The 19,684-nt window shown below is 47.6% G+C and overlaps 2 protein-coding genes and 1 long non-coding RNA gene across 4 annotated transcripts; 1 reads left to right on the forward strand and 2 right to left on the reverse strand.

Moving 5' to 3' along the window:
* Positions 1–1,009: 1,009 nt before the first annotated feature.
* On the reverse strand, positions 1,010–9,325 carry LOC114858898 (large neutral amino acids transporter small subunit 1-like). 2 transcript variants are annotated; one of them, XM_055510387.1, is made up of 12 exons: positions 9,201–9,325; positions 6,427–6,515; positions 5,037–5,570; positions 4,829–4,954; positions 4,082–4,187; positions 3,864–3,908; positions 3,601–3,724; positions 3,416–3,519; positions 3,070–3,166; positions 2,833–2,982; positions 2,140–2,314; positions 1,010–1,993 (listed from the first exon to the last, which is right to left on the reverse strand). In XM_055510387.1, exons 3-12 carry the CDS (start codon positions 5,401–5,403, stop codon positions 1,917–1,919), a joined length of 1,371 nt encoding a protein of 456 aa, XP_055366362.1. In that variant the 5' UTR covers positions 5,404–5,570; positions 6,427–6,515; positions 9,201–9,325; the 3' UTR covers positions 1,010–1,916. The 2 variants fall into 2 exon arrangements, with proteins under 2 accessions (XP_055366362.1, XP_029012405.1); XM_029156572.3 differs by lacking the exons at positions 6,427–6,515; positions 9,201–9,325 and adding an exon at positions 5,881–6,114.
* On the forward strand, positions 6,211–11,772 carry LOC121202336 (uncharacterized). Its single transcript, XR_005897868.2, has 3 exons — positions 6,211–6,314; positions 9,212–11,116; positions 11,198–11,772. It is a non-coding gene; the product is annotated as an uncharacterized LOC121202336 (long non-coding RNA).
* On the reverse strand, positions 11,324–19,626 carry LOC114858899 (N-terminal EF-hand calcium-binding protein 1-like). The gene is made up of 12 exons (XM_029156574.3): positions 19,303–19,626; positions 17,316–17,340; positions 15,756–15,864; positions 15,294–15,319; positions 15,051–15,148; positions 13,828–14,086; positions 13,654–13,733; positions 13,248–13,301; positions 13,033–13,145; positions 12,858–12,935; positions 12,686–12,777; positions 11,324–12,397 (listed from the first exon to the last, which is right to left on the reverse strand). The coding sequence occupies exons 1-12, from the start codon at positions 19,417–19,419 to the stop codon at positions 12,369–12,371; spliced, it is 1,080 nt and encodes a 359-aa protein (XP_029012407.1). The 5' UTR covers positions 19,420–19,626; the 3' UTR covers positions 11,324–12,368.
* Positions 19,627–19,684: the final 58 nt, after the last annotated feature.

Genomic DNA, 19,684 nt, shown 5'->3' on the forward strand with positions numbered 1-19,684 from the left:
GTCTCCAGCAGCTCCGGCCCTGGTTCCATCAGACCTCTCATTTCCTCCTCAGACGGATATGAGATCTCCTGACAGCTCAGACGTCGGCGGCATCATTGTGTGACGGACGACGCAGCATTTCACACAGATCCCTACGCAGACATGTGATGGCTGAGATAATAGCCCGTCGGATGGCATTTGGAATAAAGAACATCCTCATTTGGATAGACGCTATCTCCTGCTTGAAGCCGTTATCTGTGGAGAGGCTGGGACCAGGTTCTGGTTAAATATTGGGTGTGTATTCAGGCAGGTAACAACAAAAATCCAATTAAACAAACATGACCACTAATTTAAGATTGTATTTTCATGTACCTGCCATGACTAATGACAATAATCTGTTATTGTGTACTCTTTAATTGGATTGGACCTTTTCTCCATGTCATTTTATTTAACAAATTTTATTAAAAGTATCATCCTTCGTCCATGAAGAAATACTTCTCATTCTCAGATCCACAAACAGCTGTGAATGTATATTCATACATACGTTATATGAGCTGAAACATTGGTCACATGACATTCAGGGACTGTGCTGTTCGTTAATGTGCTCACATCTGTATGAAGTGGTCATTATTTTGAGCTTTATGTAGGATCTACCCGCATACAGCACATCATTACAATCTGTTGTAATCATCTGTGGATCCTGCTTCCCTCACACAGATGTGTGTTGCATCTCACTGATTGTCGCTGAACTAACGTAGCGATGGCTGTTTGCTGCATATCTATCAAACCTTACCTGGAATGGTCTCGGTTACACATCTTCAATGAGTTACACATTGGAATTGAGTTGATTTGAATAAAACCTGTCAGCACCCAGCGAGAGGAGCCGAAGCTGCCAATCCACTAAGCAGCAGTTGACGTTTGTGGGCTCTGGCTCCGTGTTCAGTGAAAGGCCCAGAAAACCTTTCCGACCCAAATCATTTTCCCTCCCCAAGGTTTCCTCTTGGGAATAACGTTAGGAATCACTCAGATATTCAGATAAAAAGTCAATATTTTATAGGTACATTTCCTATAAAAATAAAGTTCAAAGTAAAGCTGATGTCACTACATTTGTAACATTCATTCAGTTCTTACAGGACCATAAAACAAAGCAAAGCGTAGAAAACAAACTAGCAGCACTGTCATGTCTGACACAACAGGCACAGTATAAAACACAAACACTACAATGAACGCACTATAACAGCCACTAGCGTAACATCTACACAGCTTCTAAAACAGGACTCAAACCTGACTGACAGGTGCTGCTTACGAGAACATGACTGAAGGAACAGCAACGCTCGTCACGTACACTCCTCTTCATTTGAGTTTGTGCTTCAAGACACTTCTGCGGATTTGCTTTGCAGATGAATACAAAACATAGATTGTTGTGTAACACAAATATAAGTTATATAATTCCTTCGCTGTACATAGTTCCTGTATGCACGTCACGTCAGGAGCATCGTAAACTATCGCAGGGAGGTATGTTCTCGGTTACAACTCAAAGATCGTTAGCTTCGTACAATAACCTACAAGACTGCACTATACGACAATAAACATTATTAATGTTTAGTTGTTAGTAATACACTTTAAAAAGTCTAACACGCTGACTTGACGTTTTAGGCCACTAGAGTTTGTTGTGTTTGCTGCATGTGCTTTCAGTGTGACTACAAATACTCCATAAAGCAGAATAAAAGCATGACCCGGATCAAAAGAGATGTGATTCAAAACCAGTAGTGGAAAATGTCTAAATGTCAAATCGCGACTCCGATGAGTCTGTTTGACATGTTAAACATCTATATGTACATTCATGTCAAACCCTCATTTAAGCCACTTAGACTGAATGAACGCAAACGCGTGGAGGATGAAACATCGAGGTCCTCGGCGCCGCCGGGCCTCCGCCTCTACTCAGCCGCCCCCTGCTGCTCCCTCTCCTCGGGAACCGACATGAAGACCTTCTGACAGAACAAGGTGAAGATTTCTGTGGAGAGAACAGCTCATCGCGTCAGCTCCCTCAGAGGTAACGCGCGCGGGAGACGTTAAACACCAACACGTCGACTCTGCTGGAGGCAGAGACGCTGACGTGAGTGTTCTAACGCCAACAACGGCGCCGGAGCAAACACTCACCCAGCATCTTCTTGACCACATGCGGCTTCTTCCACTTGTAGCCCAGCAGGTAGGCCGGGATGCCTGTCAGGATGATGCTGCTGCCCACCAGGCACTCGAACGGCGCCGCCCAGAAGGACACCACGATCATGAAGACGCAGCCCAGGACGAAGGTCACGGGGATGAAGAGGTACACCTGCAGGAGGAGGCCTCTGTTCTCAGCAGGGGGTCCATTACAACAGCATTACACGCATTACTTACATCAGTTATTCCTGACTTAATGTCGTTTTAACTGATGTGAAAATGATGTGATAATACTTGTGTAAGTACTTCAAAGGCACATCTCAGGTTGTACATGCTGATCTTGGTGTTACTACTATGATGATGTTACATTTGAACACTCTCCCATATGTTACAGTGATGGAACAGATGCTCTGCTGCAGTGGCCAAACAACGAGAGTGTTCTTTCACAAATGCGTGTGATACAAAAAGACGAGATCCATCTTTCAAAACAAACTGCGAGTGCTTGGGATCAAAGGAAAGGTGAAAGTAATATAATCTCATGATGAAACCAAAACAAAGAGCCACGTATAACTGCAAACACCCCCTTGAAATCACAGCGTGCTTCAATTTACACAGCCAGCGAGAGGACAAAGAAACAAAGAAAAAATTCAGGCGAGCGGCTCTTTGACTGAACCGTGGAGGAGAGTCTACCTTGATGGGCCTTCTGAGGTCGGGCTTGGTAAAGCGCAGCCAGAGCAGCCCGGCTATGGCCATGCCCACACAGAGCCACGTGAAGAAGCTGAAGAGGTTGATGACGGAGAAGATGTCCTGGGAGATGGCGTACATCATGGACAGGCAGCACTGGGCCCGGACGAGAGCAAGGCAGCAACACCATCACTTATTATGGGACAAAACCACTGCTGCAGAACGAATGAATGAGGGTCTTACGGTGAAGATGAGGGACGGGACGGGGGTGAACAGGTCGGTGTGGACCAGGCCCAGAGCAGCGGGGAGCTGACCCTCCCGAGCGCCGGCGTAGAACAGCCTGGAGGAGAGACGTTCTGTGGTGAAACCCTGAAGCTGTGCCCGGTTCCCAATAACAGCCTCAGATCAAACAAGCCCCTCTCGCATTCCCGTCACGTAAAACTTTGCTTCCTCCAAAATATTTTCGCCCGTTCACCCCTTGAAGCCAGCGTGTTTTTCCAGAGCGCTCAGGAGTCCCGTTTCTGAGCCCACGACACTAAATAATCTCCCCCGACGATCAATTCGCATGTGTGAGAAGGAAAACACGCACCGTGCTGAGGTGAAGAGGGATCCGTTGACGGCGCCGAAGCAGGACAGGCCCACGAACACGGGAATGAGCCAGGACATCACACCGAGGTGATACTCCCCAAAACTCTGTCAAACACAAACACACGGAAACGCGTGTGAAGGGAGGTGGAAAACAAAACAAACCGACCATTGAGGCGCGATGCTCACCACGGCAACGGCCTCGGACTCCACCATAACTTGAGGAGAGATGGTGGTGAAGTAGGCCAGGTTGGTCAGAACGTACACCACAGTCACTATGGGCATGGATATGATGATTGACAGGGGCAGGTTCCTGCGGAGGGAAAGGTCAGAGGTCATTTGATAACAGGTTTGCTGTGATTCGAGCAGGAACTCGGTGGATGCACATGCAGGGCGTTATCGTATGCTGGGGTTCAGTGTCTCCAAGCACAAACTCATCACATTTAAGTCACCTCTCTGGATTGATCATCTCCTCAGTTACGTAATTCAGGTAATTCCTAGAAAGAAAAGACCGAGGGTTATCAGGCTGCATCGATTAATAAATCCTTTTATTTGCGGTCTGCAATCAGGGAAGTTCAGACACACACACACACACACACACACACACACACACACACACACACACACACACACACACACACACACACACACACACACTCTCTCTTCTCACCAGCCTCCAAAAGCAAAGAGACCACTGTACAAAGCCAGCACAATGTTGTCCACCCCCATTTTACTGCCTTCAAACGCCTTCTCTGGGGTCAGGTATGGCACATCACCTGCAAACACACAGAAATGAGCAGTGTGTGTGTGTGTGTGTGTGTGTGTGTGTTCCTCCTGCTCCCGTGTGACTCTCCTCTACCTGTTGCTTTCACATGGTAATGACTCCCCTTTTTTCCATTTCTTCCTCGAGGCCTGTTATGTTACACGCGCATGTGTTTTTTTTTCCCCCGTCCCCTCAAAGACCACAGTGTGACAGCAGCCGGCAAGCTTCGCCGGCTAGTTTCCATGGCGACACAGTGTGGAGCACAATGGTGGTGGGTGTGGCTTTTGCCAAAGGGAAATAAAAAAAGAGAAGAGGGGCAGATGTGCATTGAGCAGACGAGGGTCACGCCGTCTTCCCGCGCTGCTGAGTTTTGAATTACTGAAACTCGTTTAGTAACAATGACACTTAATTTCTTTGCTGCTTTTCAATATGCAGTTAACCCCGGCTACACTGGCAGTGATCTTCCTCCGCATTGATCGACAGCAGCCGTCGCCATCGTTTCCATGGATGCCATCACTCGCTCCCACGCACCGCGGACACACAGGCCTTGTGTTCGGCGCTGACTCGGTGAAAGAGGGGCCGTCGGCCTGGCTGCGCTCGCTGCCCTCAGTCAGATATGTGTGCTGCTTTGATCCAGCGCTGCTAACGGCTCACCTGTGGAAATCTGGACGAAGCCAAACAGGATGATGATGATCAGCGCCAGCAGCTTGGAGGCCGTGAACAGGTCCTGGACCTTGGTGGCGGCTCTCACGCTGATGCAGTTCACGAACGTGAGCGAGGCTGCGGAGACCGACACAGAACGGAGCAGGTGTGTGAATCGGGCCCACCTGCAGCGACCGCGAGGTCGTTCAACCCCACTCACTCAGACACATGCAGGCGATGAGCTTGGCGGCGCCGTCGGGCACAGGGCAGCTCGGGTAGAGGGGCTTCAGGAGGTACGTGGCGAACACCAGCGACACCACGTACTGCGACGACGGCCGGATGATGAGCATCTCCACCCACAGCTTGAGGAACGCCGCCAGCTCGCCGTACACCTCCAGGATGTACGTGTAGTCGCCGCCGGACTTGGCGATGGTGGTGCCCAGCTCGGCGTAGCACAGGGCGCCCATGGTGGACACCACGCCGCAGGCGGACCACACGATGAGGGAGAGGCCGGCCGAGCCCGTCTCCTTGACCACGCCCGTGGGCGTGACGAAGATGCCGGAGCCGATGATGGTGCCGATGATCATGCCCACGCCGTTGAACAGCGTGATGCTGCGCTTCAGCTCGATCTTCTCCCCTTTGGCGGGCGAGCCGCCGGCGGGGCCCGGGGCGGCGGGGGGGGTGGTCGCGGGGGGGGGCGGAGACGCCGGGCGCTCCGCGATGGCACCGTCCCGGTCCGGGTCGGCGGCAGCGGCTGCAGGAGAGAGGACAGAGCCGCGGAGTTAAACAGGTCACACCGCTTATAAAGGCTGCGTGGGTAATCCGCTGGCGCCTCGTACCCCCCTCCTTCCATCAGTGTAAACACACTGCATCAGGTGGTTGCGTGTGCAGGCCCTGCGCAGACACACAAGCCCTCCTCCGCTCACCTGCAGGCGCAGCCGGCGGACCCTCGCAGGCGCAGCTACCGCGGCGCATCAGGCAACATTGCATCAGAGCGCATGGCGGAATACTGCCGCCCTGCGCCATGTGGCGCCTGCAGGACAGCCAGCGTGCACCGTACCTACCCCCCATCCTCTCCTGGCTCGACGCCTTGGCAACGCTTTCCCGGCTGCTTCGTGATTTCAGCTCCGGCTCAGCCATCTTCCCCGGTAATCTGGGTCCCCTTGTCTTGTCTTTTTTCTTTTCCCCCCCTTTTCTTTGCTCCTTTTATGTCCCCTTCCTCCTCCTGCGTGGATTTCCTCCTCTCTCTCTCTCTCTCTCTCTCTCTCTCTCTCTCCCTCCCTCTGTCACGCACATGCACGCGCGCTCTCCTCTTCGTATGCACACTCTCCGCTTTCGTCACTCAGTCTGAAACTCATCTGACCCTGATCCTCTTTCTCCCTCCCTCCATCTCTCCAGGATACGGCGGGGAGGAGCTCAACCTTTGTGATGCTGCTGCTGCCTGAGCCTACACCCACTCCAGATGAATTATGGGAAAGCTGGGAGCCGAGAGGGGGAAGTAGGTTACTGGTACCATTTGGAGGAGGCCCCCACGTGACGCTATAATCTTTTTGTGTACTGCCTAATCCTGCTGCGTACTGTATGTCTGAGCGTGCGGCGTGTGGTCTTACGTCTGGCTGCATTAGGATGGATGCTGCGTGGTTGCTGCTCCCCCTAGAGGCGTCCGTGGGGAAAAACAGGTGCCTTTGTTCTCTGTCTCCTGTGGAGAAAGGTGACACCCCACCCCCCTGTTCAGGACTAACAGTGCAGAATAACGATCATAGCGATTTGTCATGCGTCTGCATTTGTTTAGGCAGAACTAAGTAGAGACTAAATTTTATGAGCAACTGGTCCATTTTATATTTCGATCTACATATATCCCCCAATACATTTAAATATTTACAATATGAGTGGTATTATTTATTGGAAGGGTAAGTTTGTAGATAATTAAGCAGATTATAGCCTCGAGAGTCAGGTTGAGCTGTCTGAATCTATTCTGGATATTCACACCGGATTAACTTGGTGCATGTCACATAATTGACCACGAGATGGCGACACGTGCGTTTAAAAGACGTGCTGACATCAATCGTGACATAGAGACTACAGAAGAATTGTCCATTTCTAATTCAGCCGTAAAGCTTTGAAGCAGTATATGTAAGTGCCATTAACATTTTCTGTGCTAAAGTTATTGTCCTGAATAGAAATTATTTACTTGTAAAATAGAAAATATGACTTGAAATAATATACATATATTAATATTATTATAGCATTAATAGGTAATTAATTATAATAATACTGTACTTATCAATAAGTTTTTAATGTAAATTCTACATACTGAATCATATAAAAACACATCAGTTAAATTACTAGTGATAGGTAGTAAGTATTTTTATTATACAACTCGTTTTTCAACTACAGTGTATATGTTGTATGTATATGTATGTAATAATAAATAAACTTATATAGATTTACGTATAACCTTATATATAGTTATATATAAGTATAGTTATATACTTTAATCATAATTGAAACCTGACTAATGTGCGTGTGCTGTAAAAAGTGCATTCGGAGAATAAGCCCCATTGTGTTCGGCTGCGTGCAGCCTACTTGCATATCTATCAACGCTGACAAGGTCGACCGGCGACCACCGAGCTCGGTTCGGGAGAACGTCTTAGCTTCATGACGGCGGCGCGACGGTCAACGCTGGTTCTCACCAGCGGCACTTTCTGCCACGTGTCCGGGGACTTTCCCCTGGGCGGGTGTAGAGAAACGGGTTCTCAGTGTGTAGCCCAGAGTGCAAGTTTTCTGAATGCCCGGATGAAGAAATGCGGAACAGGAGCATAAATAAGCGGAGGTGCAACAGTTGCTCACAGTCATGGTGCCATTAATGTGGAAGTAGCTTCGTATTATGAAGTTATATTTAAAAAGCGAGTAACGCTACAAACGATGACTTTAACAGTGATGGACACAGCAACGACTGTTAGCATCTAATCCCTAAACGGCAAAGTTTTGAAGACACGGTGCATCATGGGAAAACTTAAAAAAACGCAGACTGGTAGACTGCGTATTATCAACTAGGAAGCCTTCTTTAGCATGTTTTACAGTGTCTTGCTTATGTAAGACGAATATGACCTCCGGAATGAAATTCGTGATTAGACTGTATTGCACAAAAATAAAGTTACATAAATCTCAATATGCTGCATTCATTTAGTTACAAATTGACACACAGTGTAAATCTAATAGCTCATGAGAAGTCATTTCATTTAGAGTTAGTCCACTGCAGAAAGCGTCTAACTGTACATATAAACGCAACTGACAACGTTATTTTGTGCACATTTGTACGTACATGTTTGTACGACTCTTTCTCCCAGCATGCCTCGTTTCCTGTTTTGCAATATTTCCCAGCATGCCTGTTTTCCTATCAGGCTTCTTTACGAGTAAGTCGATTCAGGTCACCCACTGCACAAGGAATTTCTGATTTTATCCAACGTTAACGTTTATCAGAAACGCACAAAATCTATTACAATGTATATCTTGAGTTTTATCACATGATGCACCATCACTAAACTTTATTTTACCGAAGCCCACTAATAAATTCAGCTCGTCGGCCACGTGTTCTGTCGTGGGAGGAAGCTCATTGTAGAGGTCACGTGCTGAGTGCTCGTCACTCCACCAATCACCTCGGGGAAGGTCTGAGACAAGAGCCAATAGCGACCCTTGCAGGGTCTCACCTGATGCGGGTGAGCGAGCGAACAGAAAGAAGGGCGGCTGAGCTGCTCAGCAGGAGAAGCCGTGCGGGGCAGCTTCCGTTCCGCCGGTGGATGCGGCACTCAGCGGCTTGGAATCACTCGCGGCTGGCGAACTGAGTGCGATGTATGAGGTGGAGCACGGCTCCAGAACCCAATTCAGACTACTCTCCCCCCACTTTTATATAAAACTACTTTTATTGATATTAAGTGTAAATATACATTTACTTTGATAAATTACATAACAAAATGTAGACTTCCCTCATTAAACACGACATACTAAACATACTCACGTCATATACATACAACATACTAACATCGCAATTATAATATAAGTATAATATAATATATATAATAGATAGATAGATAGATAGATAGATAGATAGATAGATAGATAGATAGATAGATAGATAGATAGATAGATAGATAGATAGATAGATAGATAGATAGATAGATAGATAGATAGATAGATAGATAGAAGATTGTATATATTTAAATATATAATATATATTAACCTAATGTGGTGAATATATATATTATATATTTATTTATACAATCTACCTATTAGTGAGTGTATTGTTTGCACTGCTGAGATTCTCAATAAGATGCATGACGTACAGTTATGAATATTACCACTGGGATGATGACACGTTAATTACACCTTGCGCAGGCAGCGGTGGCACATGTTGCAGAGAGAAGGGTGGAAGCTTTTCATGCAGCGGTGTCGGTCATGTCCCAGGGGAGGCTTCCGCTGGCCGTGAGACAAATCCACGACGTCACGTGTCATTCCCACATGAGCTCGTGTTGAATGTCAGCAGGTAATAACAGCACATTCTTACACGCGCAGTTTAAAAATAGGCGAACCCCAGCGACAGTTACCAGGGCACAGAAAATGCTCCAATAAAGCAAAAGTGAAGGTTTAAATTTGAAGTGTGAGTGAGTGGTAGCAGCTCTTCATTGCTCCTCTTCTTCTATTTTCACACTTTCCTATCTTGCCTTTCTTGATTCAGTCGTCTCCGTTTGTTCATTGTAAGTAAATGCAACATGGGGCTTAAAACATGTACATGTGCTTTTCTTAATGGAAAATAATAATATCATGCTTCGATATAGATGCCTGGGAGCTCACACCTCCTACACTCCTCTGTTTTTCACATTTCTCCCTTTCATGTTCCTCTGACAACCCCACTCTCCACACAATAATGTTGGTGATGCATATTGGATTTATTTTGCGTCTCTGCTGCTCTTTTCCTTTCCCATATTTCTATTCTCAGTCTTTCCCCTTTGTGTGTGTGCTTCACGCTGGTGCTTTTCATTCCACCTCCTCCTGAACCTCTCCATCACTGCATGGTTCATGAAGGGCTTTATTTTGTCTAGCCACACGCCGGGCGAGTTTGTTATATAATCACCCAACTTTGATCAATTCTCCTTTTTGGTTAATGAACACATACTAAAAGATTCTTTTTCAGCCAAAAAGCTTGTCACTGTAAGTGACTCACCTTTAGTGTTTATTTTCGCATCACTATGGAAACCGGGCCTTGTATTGACCTGAGGATGGAACCCATAACATAACTGCCGCTGTTTCTCTTCCATTATTCAGTGCTGCACTGATGTATTTTTAAAGACAGTGTTCTTATCTGCACTGAAACCACAGCTCTCTCGCTGTTTATTAGCAGAAATACAAGCTCTCAGACGTAACCCTGAAGAACAGCATGGCCCTGGTTTGGCGAGCGCCACAACTGGCCTGCATGTTTGCATGTTTGCATGTTTGCATGGGCATGTGCTCCTCCGTCTGGTGTCACCCGGCAGCCGGTCCAGCGCATGGCCAGCGAAGGCAGGCAGCTGAGCCCATCTGATAAGACACATCAGGCAGCCTCTAATTCCAGAAATATCATTTGTGCCTTGAGCTGTCACTAATCCGAGGATGGCCTGGAAAACGGTAGTAGATATGAGCTGCGTTCTCTGAGTCCGCTACTCCAAACTCCCACGTCTTCCTCCTCCTTCTCCCCTCTTGCCTTCTCCAGCTTCTGCTTGTCATTGTCCTCGGCTTTGCTTTGCCTCTCTCAGCTCTTCACCTGTGCATAAGGTTCTGGTTGAGCGGTTGCCCTGGAGTGACACTCAGGTGCATTAATCCCACGTACGGACAAGCACTCAGCCGAATGTTGCAAATGGAATAAATTGAAAGGCAATTAGTCCACATTAAATGGTCTGAGTCCCCTGCATTTACCTTCATTATTAAAGTCTACATAATGTGCAAGAAAAGGTTAAACGTGAACATGACATGTGTTTCATTAACAGTGTTATTTAAATGATGTTAAATTGAAAAAATGAAAAATAACTTTATTCTGTTTAAATTTGGTAAATATTACACCCTGAGATAAAGATGCTGCAACACTTTATGAAATTTTATTTCATATTTTTTTTTTTTTTATGTAAAATATGAGCTGCCTCTGCTGCAGACCGTCTGCCAGTAAGGTTTTAGGCTACAGTTGTTTCATGTTGACCATCGGCGACAAGGAAAAAGAGCCGAGTGCCTTTGAAGAGTGAAAAAAGCCAATTTCCCAGGGTTCAACACAAGGTGGGCTTAAAATATTCCTTTAATGTTTTTCAAAGGTTTCAGCCGATATGTACGAAACTAAACAGTTTCTTCTTTTCTCAGCGGCTTTTTTTAGGTTGAAACTTCACAAAGTTTCACACTGAAGACCCCATAAGTTTCACACACAAATAAGTTGAATGAATAATAATCCACTGTGCACTCATCCGACCCAAAGAGACGACTGAAGCATTTTTACATGTCATCATCATCAGCAAGAACTTTATTTCATGCCAGAAAACATCCACATAACATTTTATACTCTTCATAAAAGAAATGATAAACACTTGAATAAGTGAACACATTCATCTCTCACATTGTCACATTGCCAGATATACGACAGTTACTTCTGTTTTCATTAATGTACATGATCCTAGTGAATCTCATTTAAATGTTCTAATGCTCAAAATATAATCTTGTATTTATGTGTATTGTTTATGCACTGAAAATGCTAAATAATGGCTTTTAGGTTTTAATACTAGATTAACACTTCAGGCAAACTAAGTAATTATTTGGTACATTGTAGTCCTGTTAATGTCTCACTACACTTGAGGGCAACTCTTGGCTCATTGCACAGTAACAGCAGTTGATTCTACGTTTTCCATCGACTACCTAAAATAAATATCTGCTCTTCACAATAAGGTCCTAGTTTGTTGTGTTTTTTTAAAGTGCAGAAGTGATGCACAAACGATAACAGTTAAAAATGGACCATAATCACATCATCTGTTCTATGTAACGTCTGTCTAATCGCCTCACACGAAGACGCTCGGCAGCAAAGCTCTGAAAACAACAACGAAGCACGACGTCACAGAGGGAGCAGGAGGAAATGCAGAGATCCGTCTTTGTCTGTAGCAGACGATCAGCGATGGGCGACCAAGCGGTTTGGATTTAAATGAAATCTACGCTAAGATGTGTAAATGCAACAAAGTAGCACAGAGTCATCATGCAAAACGTGTTTGTTTTTTCTCATGTGCATTAAAAGGAATCAAGGAATGTGCCGATATTGTGAAACAACGTTTGCCACAGGTCCTGAACACACAACAGAATATTGCATTACCTCAGTTCGTTCTCACCAGAGTTTGCTTCGCAATCTAAACAATCATATTTTTTATAACCTTGCAACTGGCTTTGCAAAAACAATCCTGGTCATGCCACGAGGAGAAAGTGGACGTGAAATAGGTAAAAAATCGCTCATACTCCTGGTTTTGTTGTGTAGACTATCATCAGCTTTGTCCGGTCAGTTGTTGTTCATGATCCACCAAGAGGCTGTAAAAGGAAACAAATCAGCAACACTGGTCAGAGCTTAAATGTTCAGCCATCTTAGCTCCTGGATTAAATTTTCTAACTGTTCTAATTGTTCTAGAACATCCTTAGCATAGGCTCCTCTATGCATTATGCATAATGCATGATATGCATTAATATTTCCACATGCTTTTATCTGCCCAGTTCTCACAGATTCGCGAAAATCGAGAAAAGTTATTATTCATTCATAAAACTATGAAAAGCACATCAAGTCGGACTCGTGGGAGATTTCTCTAGCTTTCTGCTTTGTACCTGGGAGGAGCATGGTAGAGACCATCTCCGGCTCCTCCAGTGAGTCGATGACGCAGCGCTGGAAGGTCTTGCTGGCGGACGAATGCAGATGGCTGAGAGCAAGGAGGGAGAAGGAGGATGAGACGAACGCTTGCCTCCCGGCATAGCAGTAACACTGAGCAGCTGATCTCACCTCATCCAGGAGAGACGGTCCTGCCAAAACTCGTACATGATGAAGCACGATCTGTCTGGCAGGTTCTGGACTGAAACGCTGAAAATGAGAGAGACAGCGGGAGGGGCAGGAGGCGTTAAATGGTGTGTTTGGGAAAGGCCAGGTGAAGCACACGGAGGCAGACAGAGGGACGTACTGCAGGTTGTTGGCCTGGCTGCTGGTGGAGTCTGAGTAGGTCTTGAGAGCTCGCTGAAACGGCTCCACGTCGCTCTCCTTCACAGACATTTGTCTCTGGACAAGAAGGATGTTCTGGAGAGGAGGCAATAATTAAATTAATGGCGGAATAGTCATTTTTATTATTACTGTAAAATAAATCATATATTAGTGAGTCTATGCACATATTCCACTCACCGACTTATACGTTCCTGCTAATGTGTCCTCTTTCAGAGGTTCCAGATGTGGACTCTGAATATGGAGACACAGTTTGTCAGCACAGTAATACTGTTGTTATACTACAGTAATTTCTCGTCTGCATGGCCAAGATAAGAAAATGCAATTATTAGTGCGTTCACTGTCCTCGTAGCCCTGACATCAAACACGGGGAAATGCTTGGTTTACAGTTAAAAATGAATAATACAGAAATCCATGCAGAGGAGTTGTGGAGATAGTTGGGCTTTTTTTAATACTTAAAGGCAAAGTATTGTTAAAACTTGCAGCTATCTGTTATCTCAGCACCAACACTAGGACTGAATCCATGCACTGAATCCTCAATAGCTGTTTGAGCCGCCACGTTTTCCACCGGCAGACTGGTACAAACCTCGCACTCCAGCTTGTCTATGAGCTGCTCCAGCTGGTTGAGCTGGGATCCCCAGTGGTTGTCTGGCTCCACGCTGACCCCTGACCCGCGGGACACAACAGGAGCTCAGCACGTCGTCAAGTATTACAGCAAACGGTGTTCCTGCTCAGTGCCGACGCCCCTGACGTACTGTACCTGTGGTGAGCATGCCGGAGTACGGGTCGGTCGGGGACAGACACATGTTCTTCTGGATGCGTCGGCCGGGGCGCTTGGCCGCCCTCTGGATGGGCAGGTCCTGGGGCGTCTGCGGCGCCCTCCGCCCGGTGCAGCCCTGGTCGTGCACGGCCTCCATCGCGCAGTCGAGGGACGACTGAAGCGACTGCAGCTGGGTGGAGGTCTCCCTCAGCAGGAAGCGGGTCACGAACTGGCCCAGCACCGAGGAGCCCTGGTACTCCTGGAGAGTCACACCAAGCGCATCGTCATCGTCATTTGTCACCTCTAGTCTCCGGCCACCGGCTGCCACCGCAGAGACGCTGCATTTGATGAAAAATTGAGCCTCCTCTTTTATGTCAAGCCAAAAAACCACAGCTTCCCTATGTTTTCTTTAAACAGGGCAGCTAAAAGAGATCTATATGTTTTTGCAGGAAATTATATTTACACATACAGTTTGTGTCCACACTATGAAAACAATATTGCCTGAAGTTAGTTCAAAGGTCTCGTGTATGTTTGCTCCATGGGAGACTTGGTGGAGAATAAGAGCTAAATAACTGGAGCTGATAAGAATATGTGCCTTTCAAGGCAGCGAAAGCCTTTTGACAGACTAATAGCAAAATTAAAAATGCATGAGCTGTGAGAAAGCAGGGGCGATATATAAAAGGGGGAAACACAAAGAGAGGGGAAAAAACGAGCAGCTGTGGAGCCAAAGACAGAGAAGAAGAAGAAGAAGAAGAAGGCTGTATAGAGGATGGAGATAAACCTGAGAAAAGAAGAGCGCGTGCGTTGGTTAATAACAGAGTTGGACTTGGAAGAAGCTACAGCAGCTGAAGCGGTCCGGTGGCCTGGTGGCCTGGTGGGCTGGTGGACACCAGTGGACGCCACGGCCTCAGCTCCACACCCACGTCCTGCACGGCAGCGAAACGCAAGCTCGCTGCAACGTCAACAACACAACCGTGGACACGTTTTCCCTTCTCGTGCAACAGTTCTGTGCTCCTGTGCTGGGGGTTTAGATGGGATCGATAAAGAACGAGCTGAGCTATTGATCGCACCTCGGCTGGAAGTTCTCCGGTGTTGGGCTCTGCTTCATGACATTATTCATAACGCTCTAATTGATGAACGCGTCACAATCGTCATCACTGTCATCTACATTTACTGTCAGAGAGACGGAGCAGGCAGAGGTCAACACAGCGGTCCTCACCCACCTCTTTAGTCTTGTCCATGGCCTTCAGAATGGCCACATTCAGCTTTTCCAGAGCAGACAGAACATTGACGTATTCTCCCACATGAGGAATGAAGTACTCTGGAGGAGGAGAGGACACGTTAGGGACGCTGGCCTGTGATGAGCAGTGTTCTGAAAGTAGCTCATCAGATGCAATGGTCACATCTTCGCTGACGAGTCAGCGCCATGGAAACAGAGCTTTTTGCACAGTAGAAACAATAATTACCTGAGAGCTTGTCTATGTCCAGGTTTCTGGAGAGAAGAATGGAGAGAAGGCAAAAGAAACACAGACAGTCAGAGATTAAACAGAGTTTGAATATGTTTTTTTCCATAGTGCTGTGAAGAGTCCAGTACAGCATAAAAGTCTTTTTATCCACATAAGATAATAATAATGTAAACAAATAACATAAGATAAACAAAGAAGCTTGTCAGTCATTCAGGCTCCAACTTAATACTTAGCCATTAATTGAAAATCTGGTAAACTGGTAAACTACCTCAAAGCCCAGAGGCTGCAGACCTTTGGCAAAACTTAAAAAAGGAACAAGTACTGATTTTGATTGTCAGTCCTGAGCTGCAAACTCTGAGGACGTGCAGCTCACTATTGGAGACCTGACACAGAATTCACTGGAGCTCTAGGTGTTGACAGCTGACTGGCGGCAGCAGCAGACGAGCTGGAGGACGAGCTTACTCTGGCTGCTGCCTGTCGATGGAGTGATAGAGCTCCTGCATCTGCTCGTCAGTGAGGATGCCATCCGTGAAATACGACTGGAACTCCTCCAAAGACAACTTCCCGTCGTCTGAAAGGAGGCAAAGACGTGGAAATTAACGCCATAAGGAGGAGTCGATAAGATACACAACACCCAAAGAATACCTGTGTTATTAAATCACAGCTATATTCAAGGAGGCTGAGTTATAATTATTATATACACCTATAACTTTCCAGTAAAGTTCCTTCCTCCCGATGTTGGAGTAAACACAGTCTGTTGCATCGTTGAATCATTCCCCATCGTTCTGCATCAGCGCTCATCTCATTCACACCCAATTAGACGCTGGAGGAAACAAGCTGAGTGCGGCTCAGATGGCGCGTTACGCAAGCGTTCACCGTTTCTCCCGGTGCTCGGCGGCAGCGGGACGAGCGTGGACTCGGCCGTGATCCACGCGCAGACGTGATTAAAGCCTGAGCCAGAATCTAGCGGCTGCATCCGACTGACCGTGACCCGACTCCAAGGCTCTAAACGTGCTGAAGCTCGTGTCCTGGCAGGAACCAAGGGATCCATGAAGCTTTACGGCATCGCACTAATAGTTCATGGTCATCAGGAGCACATGAACTTGCAGAGAAACACAGTGAATACACTTTTACAGCATTGTCCCAGTGTCAGAAAGGCAAAAAGTCTAATATGCATGTCCCTGTAGGATCTAGTGTCTTGCTGCATGCTGCCAGGTGATGGTGTGAATGTCTTCCCTTCATCCAGAGCTGCACACACTGTGATCTGAGCTCTGTGCTGTGGCCTCCAATCCTCTGCGCCACAGCGCTGGATGCTGCATTAATTAAGAAACTGCAAATGAATGAGTACGGCGCACGGGGGAGAAGCCTCTCCGGCGGTCTCAGCCTGCAGCAGCAACAGTAACAGTAACTCGCAATCGTTGGGACAGTGAGCCCTGCTTCCACCATGCATCCAAACGGGCCGGCACGCGTTCGCCGCTGCCTTTCACGCGCCTGTTAGAGCCGGAGACGCAGAGCATTACTGAGGAAAGCTGAAAACAGTTTCCCTGCTCGTCACGCAGCTGTGTTTCCCGGGGGGATGGTGGGCGAGATGATTTCCTTTGAAGCGGAGTGGGGATTTAGATGTTACACTGTAGCCCGTTAATCAAATGCTGCAGTGACATGATTGCAGAGAGAATTTGTTTAATTCCCATCTCTCTGGTGAGTTTGTGCGATTTGGATTTACAAACAGGCATAAGCTCAGTTATAGCAATCTGACATTTGCTGCATAACTGAAGATGTATCTGTGGATGTGGGCCCAGCATATCTCAAAGGACACAGCTGCACTTCTCAGCACTGGGCACTGACCTACATCTGTTCCTGAGCCTCTCAAGGTTGACAATAACTCTAACAGATAGACACCGAGTGAGGTCATCAAAGGTTTTAACGGCTCACACAGGCATTTCTTTGGTGCAACAGCTTCTTCAAAGCGTTTTTTCATTGACTTTTAATCAGGCCAATTAGCTGCACGCTTTGCTTACTCACCGTTTTTGTCCGCCCGGCGGAATATCTGCAACGAGAGAGAAAAGGTTTCAATTAAAGGCAAGAAATCCACGCGACAGAAACAGGTGCAGCTTTTGCAGATACGACCACGCTTCTCGTTCCCGATGCGCAAGGAAGCTGTAGTTTCTGTGCATCGGCAGCAAAGGGGCCCGGGACGTCTGAGGGAATTAAGTGCTGACATTTATGTGCACTCGAGGGGAGCTCGGAAATCATAGCTTTAATGTTTTCCTCTCCCGAGGCGCTGGGAAATATTGTGTCGCTTTAGCAAGAAGTGCCAGTCGTTTACGCTGAGTCGCTTGAGCGGTAATAACATCAGTATTAGCATCTCCATCATCCTCACTGTGAGAAGAGAAGCCAGGTCTGTTTGTGGAGTGTGAACTGTGTGAGATCAGAGTGGCACCTCCTTTTTTTTTTTTGTCGCTCAATCACCCTGTGGGCACAGAGCGAGTCCAGCGTCATCAGCGTAGAGCGGCGCTCTTGCTTCCAGCTGCCGTCTGTCTAGCGTGACACGGTTTTCAGACACGCTCCATTCACATCCTGCCTTCTATCGGCATCACTCTTCCAAATCACGCCGGCTGAATCCATGCCAGGAAGAAAGAGCCGGACGCTTGTGAGCGTGAAAGGTTGAGCTGTCATTCATCGGCGCAGAGTAAAGGCAGACTTGGGGTTTAGCCTGTGATGGATAACAGCTCTCCTGGTCCACAAGTCTGCTCATTAAAGTCAATTATCGCCATAGGTGACTTGAAATATACTCGTATGGTGCTTCAGTATCTTTGAGTGTGATGACCCTGGAATGCAGCTGCTGGCATCAAGTCTAGAGGCCACACTGTCTCTGTCAACTACCCCTAAATCGCTGAAGTGCCCATGGAAGCATCCTGTCCAAAGCGCCAGAGAGCTGCACCGTAAAAGCAGGGAAACAAATTGAAAGCGATAAACAAGCCGAGGAGCCAATGTAGCTATCTGGCCTGTAGTCGTGCTCTTAGTGGGAGGCTGCTGGAGTCGCTGGAGGTGCTCTCATCCCACGGAGCTTATGGAGATCTTCTGTTTTTACCAACATCAATGCGGCTTGTTTTATGCAATAAAAGCTGCAGCAAGAAGAGCTCGGAGACACAGCGAGGCCATTTTTAGCGGCTCAGATGATGACACTGTTCCCCATCAGCCACTGAAGGAAACGCATATTTCAGAAAGACTCTCTGGGGAATGAATGTGAGCCTTTCAGCTCCAAATGTACTGTAGCAGCCCATGCTGAGAAAGACAATTAGAGCTTTGTGATAATTAAGTTGTTGGGAAACAGGAAAGTACATTAAGCTCGGAAGTGATGCACCTTTGAGACGGAGAGGATCCTAACTGCAATGAAACCAGACGCAGAGTCGATTGCTCCCACACAATGTGCCTCCAGGATAAAGAGATTTTCATTTCCAGTCAGAACCTGGAAATGTGCTCCACTGCGTTCCTGGAGCGTCCTCTTCTGCAAAACCAGAGGCAAAGTCACCACGAAGGCTCCGGGCAAAGCGCCGCTCACCAGCGGAGCGGAGCTGTCAACGGAGCGGCGTGAGGGGAGGGCTGCTCATGAAAGATTCATGCCATATCATGTTTGATATGTGCACGCCTGCAAACAATGTCAAGGCCCTCAACGCGAGAGGGTGAAAGGCGGCCAGGTTAAGAGGTGAGCGGCGTCCCGGCCACTCTGACGGATGGCCCCAGAGTTCTTTACGCGCCGATGGGCATCCGCTCACCTTCCTTGCGTAACAGGGCTGTCGCTGGGCATTAAGCCGGTGAGAACCGCGAGGCTGACGCGCACACGCGTTAAACGGCGGCGAAGGGTTCGCGAATAGCGGATGAAGGGCAGTGGGCGCACTGTGATTCTGTGATTCGACGGACGCAAAACGGCGCAAACGGGGAAAGATGCGCGGAGAAGGCTGCGGTTTAAAAAAAAACTGTAATGTCACAACACCGGAATCGTACTCACATCCTGGAAGAGAGAGGCGCCTTGGTTTTGGTTGTGGTCGAGCGCCTGCTGCTTTCTCAGGTGCTCGCGCTTGGCGGACTGCAGACACATAGTGATCATCTCGGTGCAGGCGAGCATCTCGGCGCCGTCGTGAAGAATGTGCCGTTTCCCGTGGACGGTTGCGCTGTTCCCGTGCTTCGTCGTCGGTGCGGACGGAGGAGGATGCTGCCGGTCCTGCGATCCAGTCGGGATGAGGCGGACCCAGCCTGCTGCCCTCTGCCTGCTGCCCTGCGCCTGCACGTCGACGGGAGCGCACGAGCTCCGCCTCCGCGTGACGCGCAGCGGCGGCGATTCATAAAAGCAAAGGAATGCACCACCTGCTGGTGCGCACGCTCACGCGCAC

This window comes from Betta splendens, chromosome 7 (genome assembly GCF_900634795.4).
Source record: "Betta splendens chromosome 7, fBetSpl5.4, whole genome shotgun sequence".
NCBI classification, from domain to species: domain Eukaryota; kingdom Metazoa; phylum Chordata; class Actinopteri; order Anabantiformes; family Osphronemidae; genus Betta; species Betta splendens.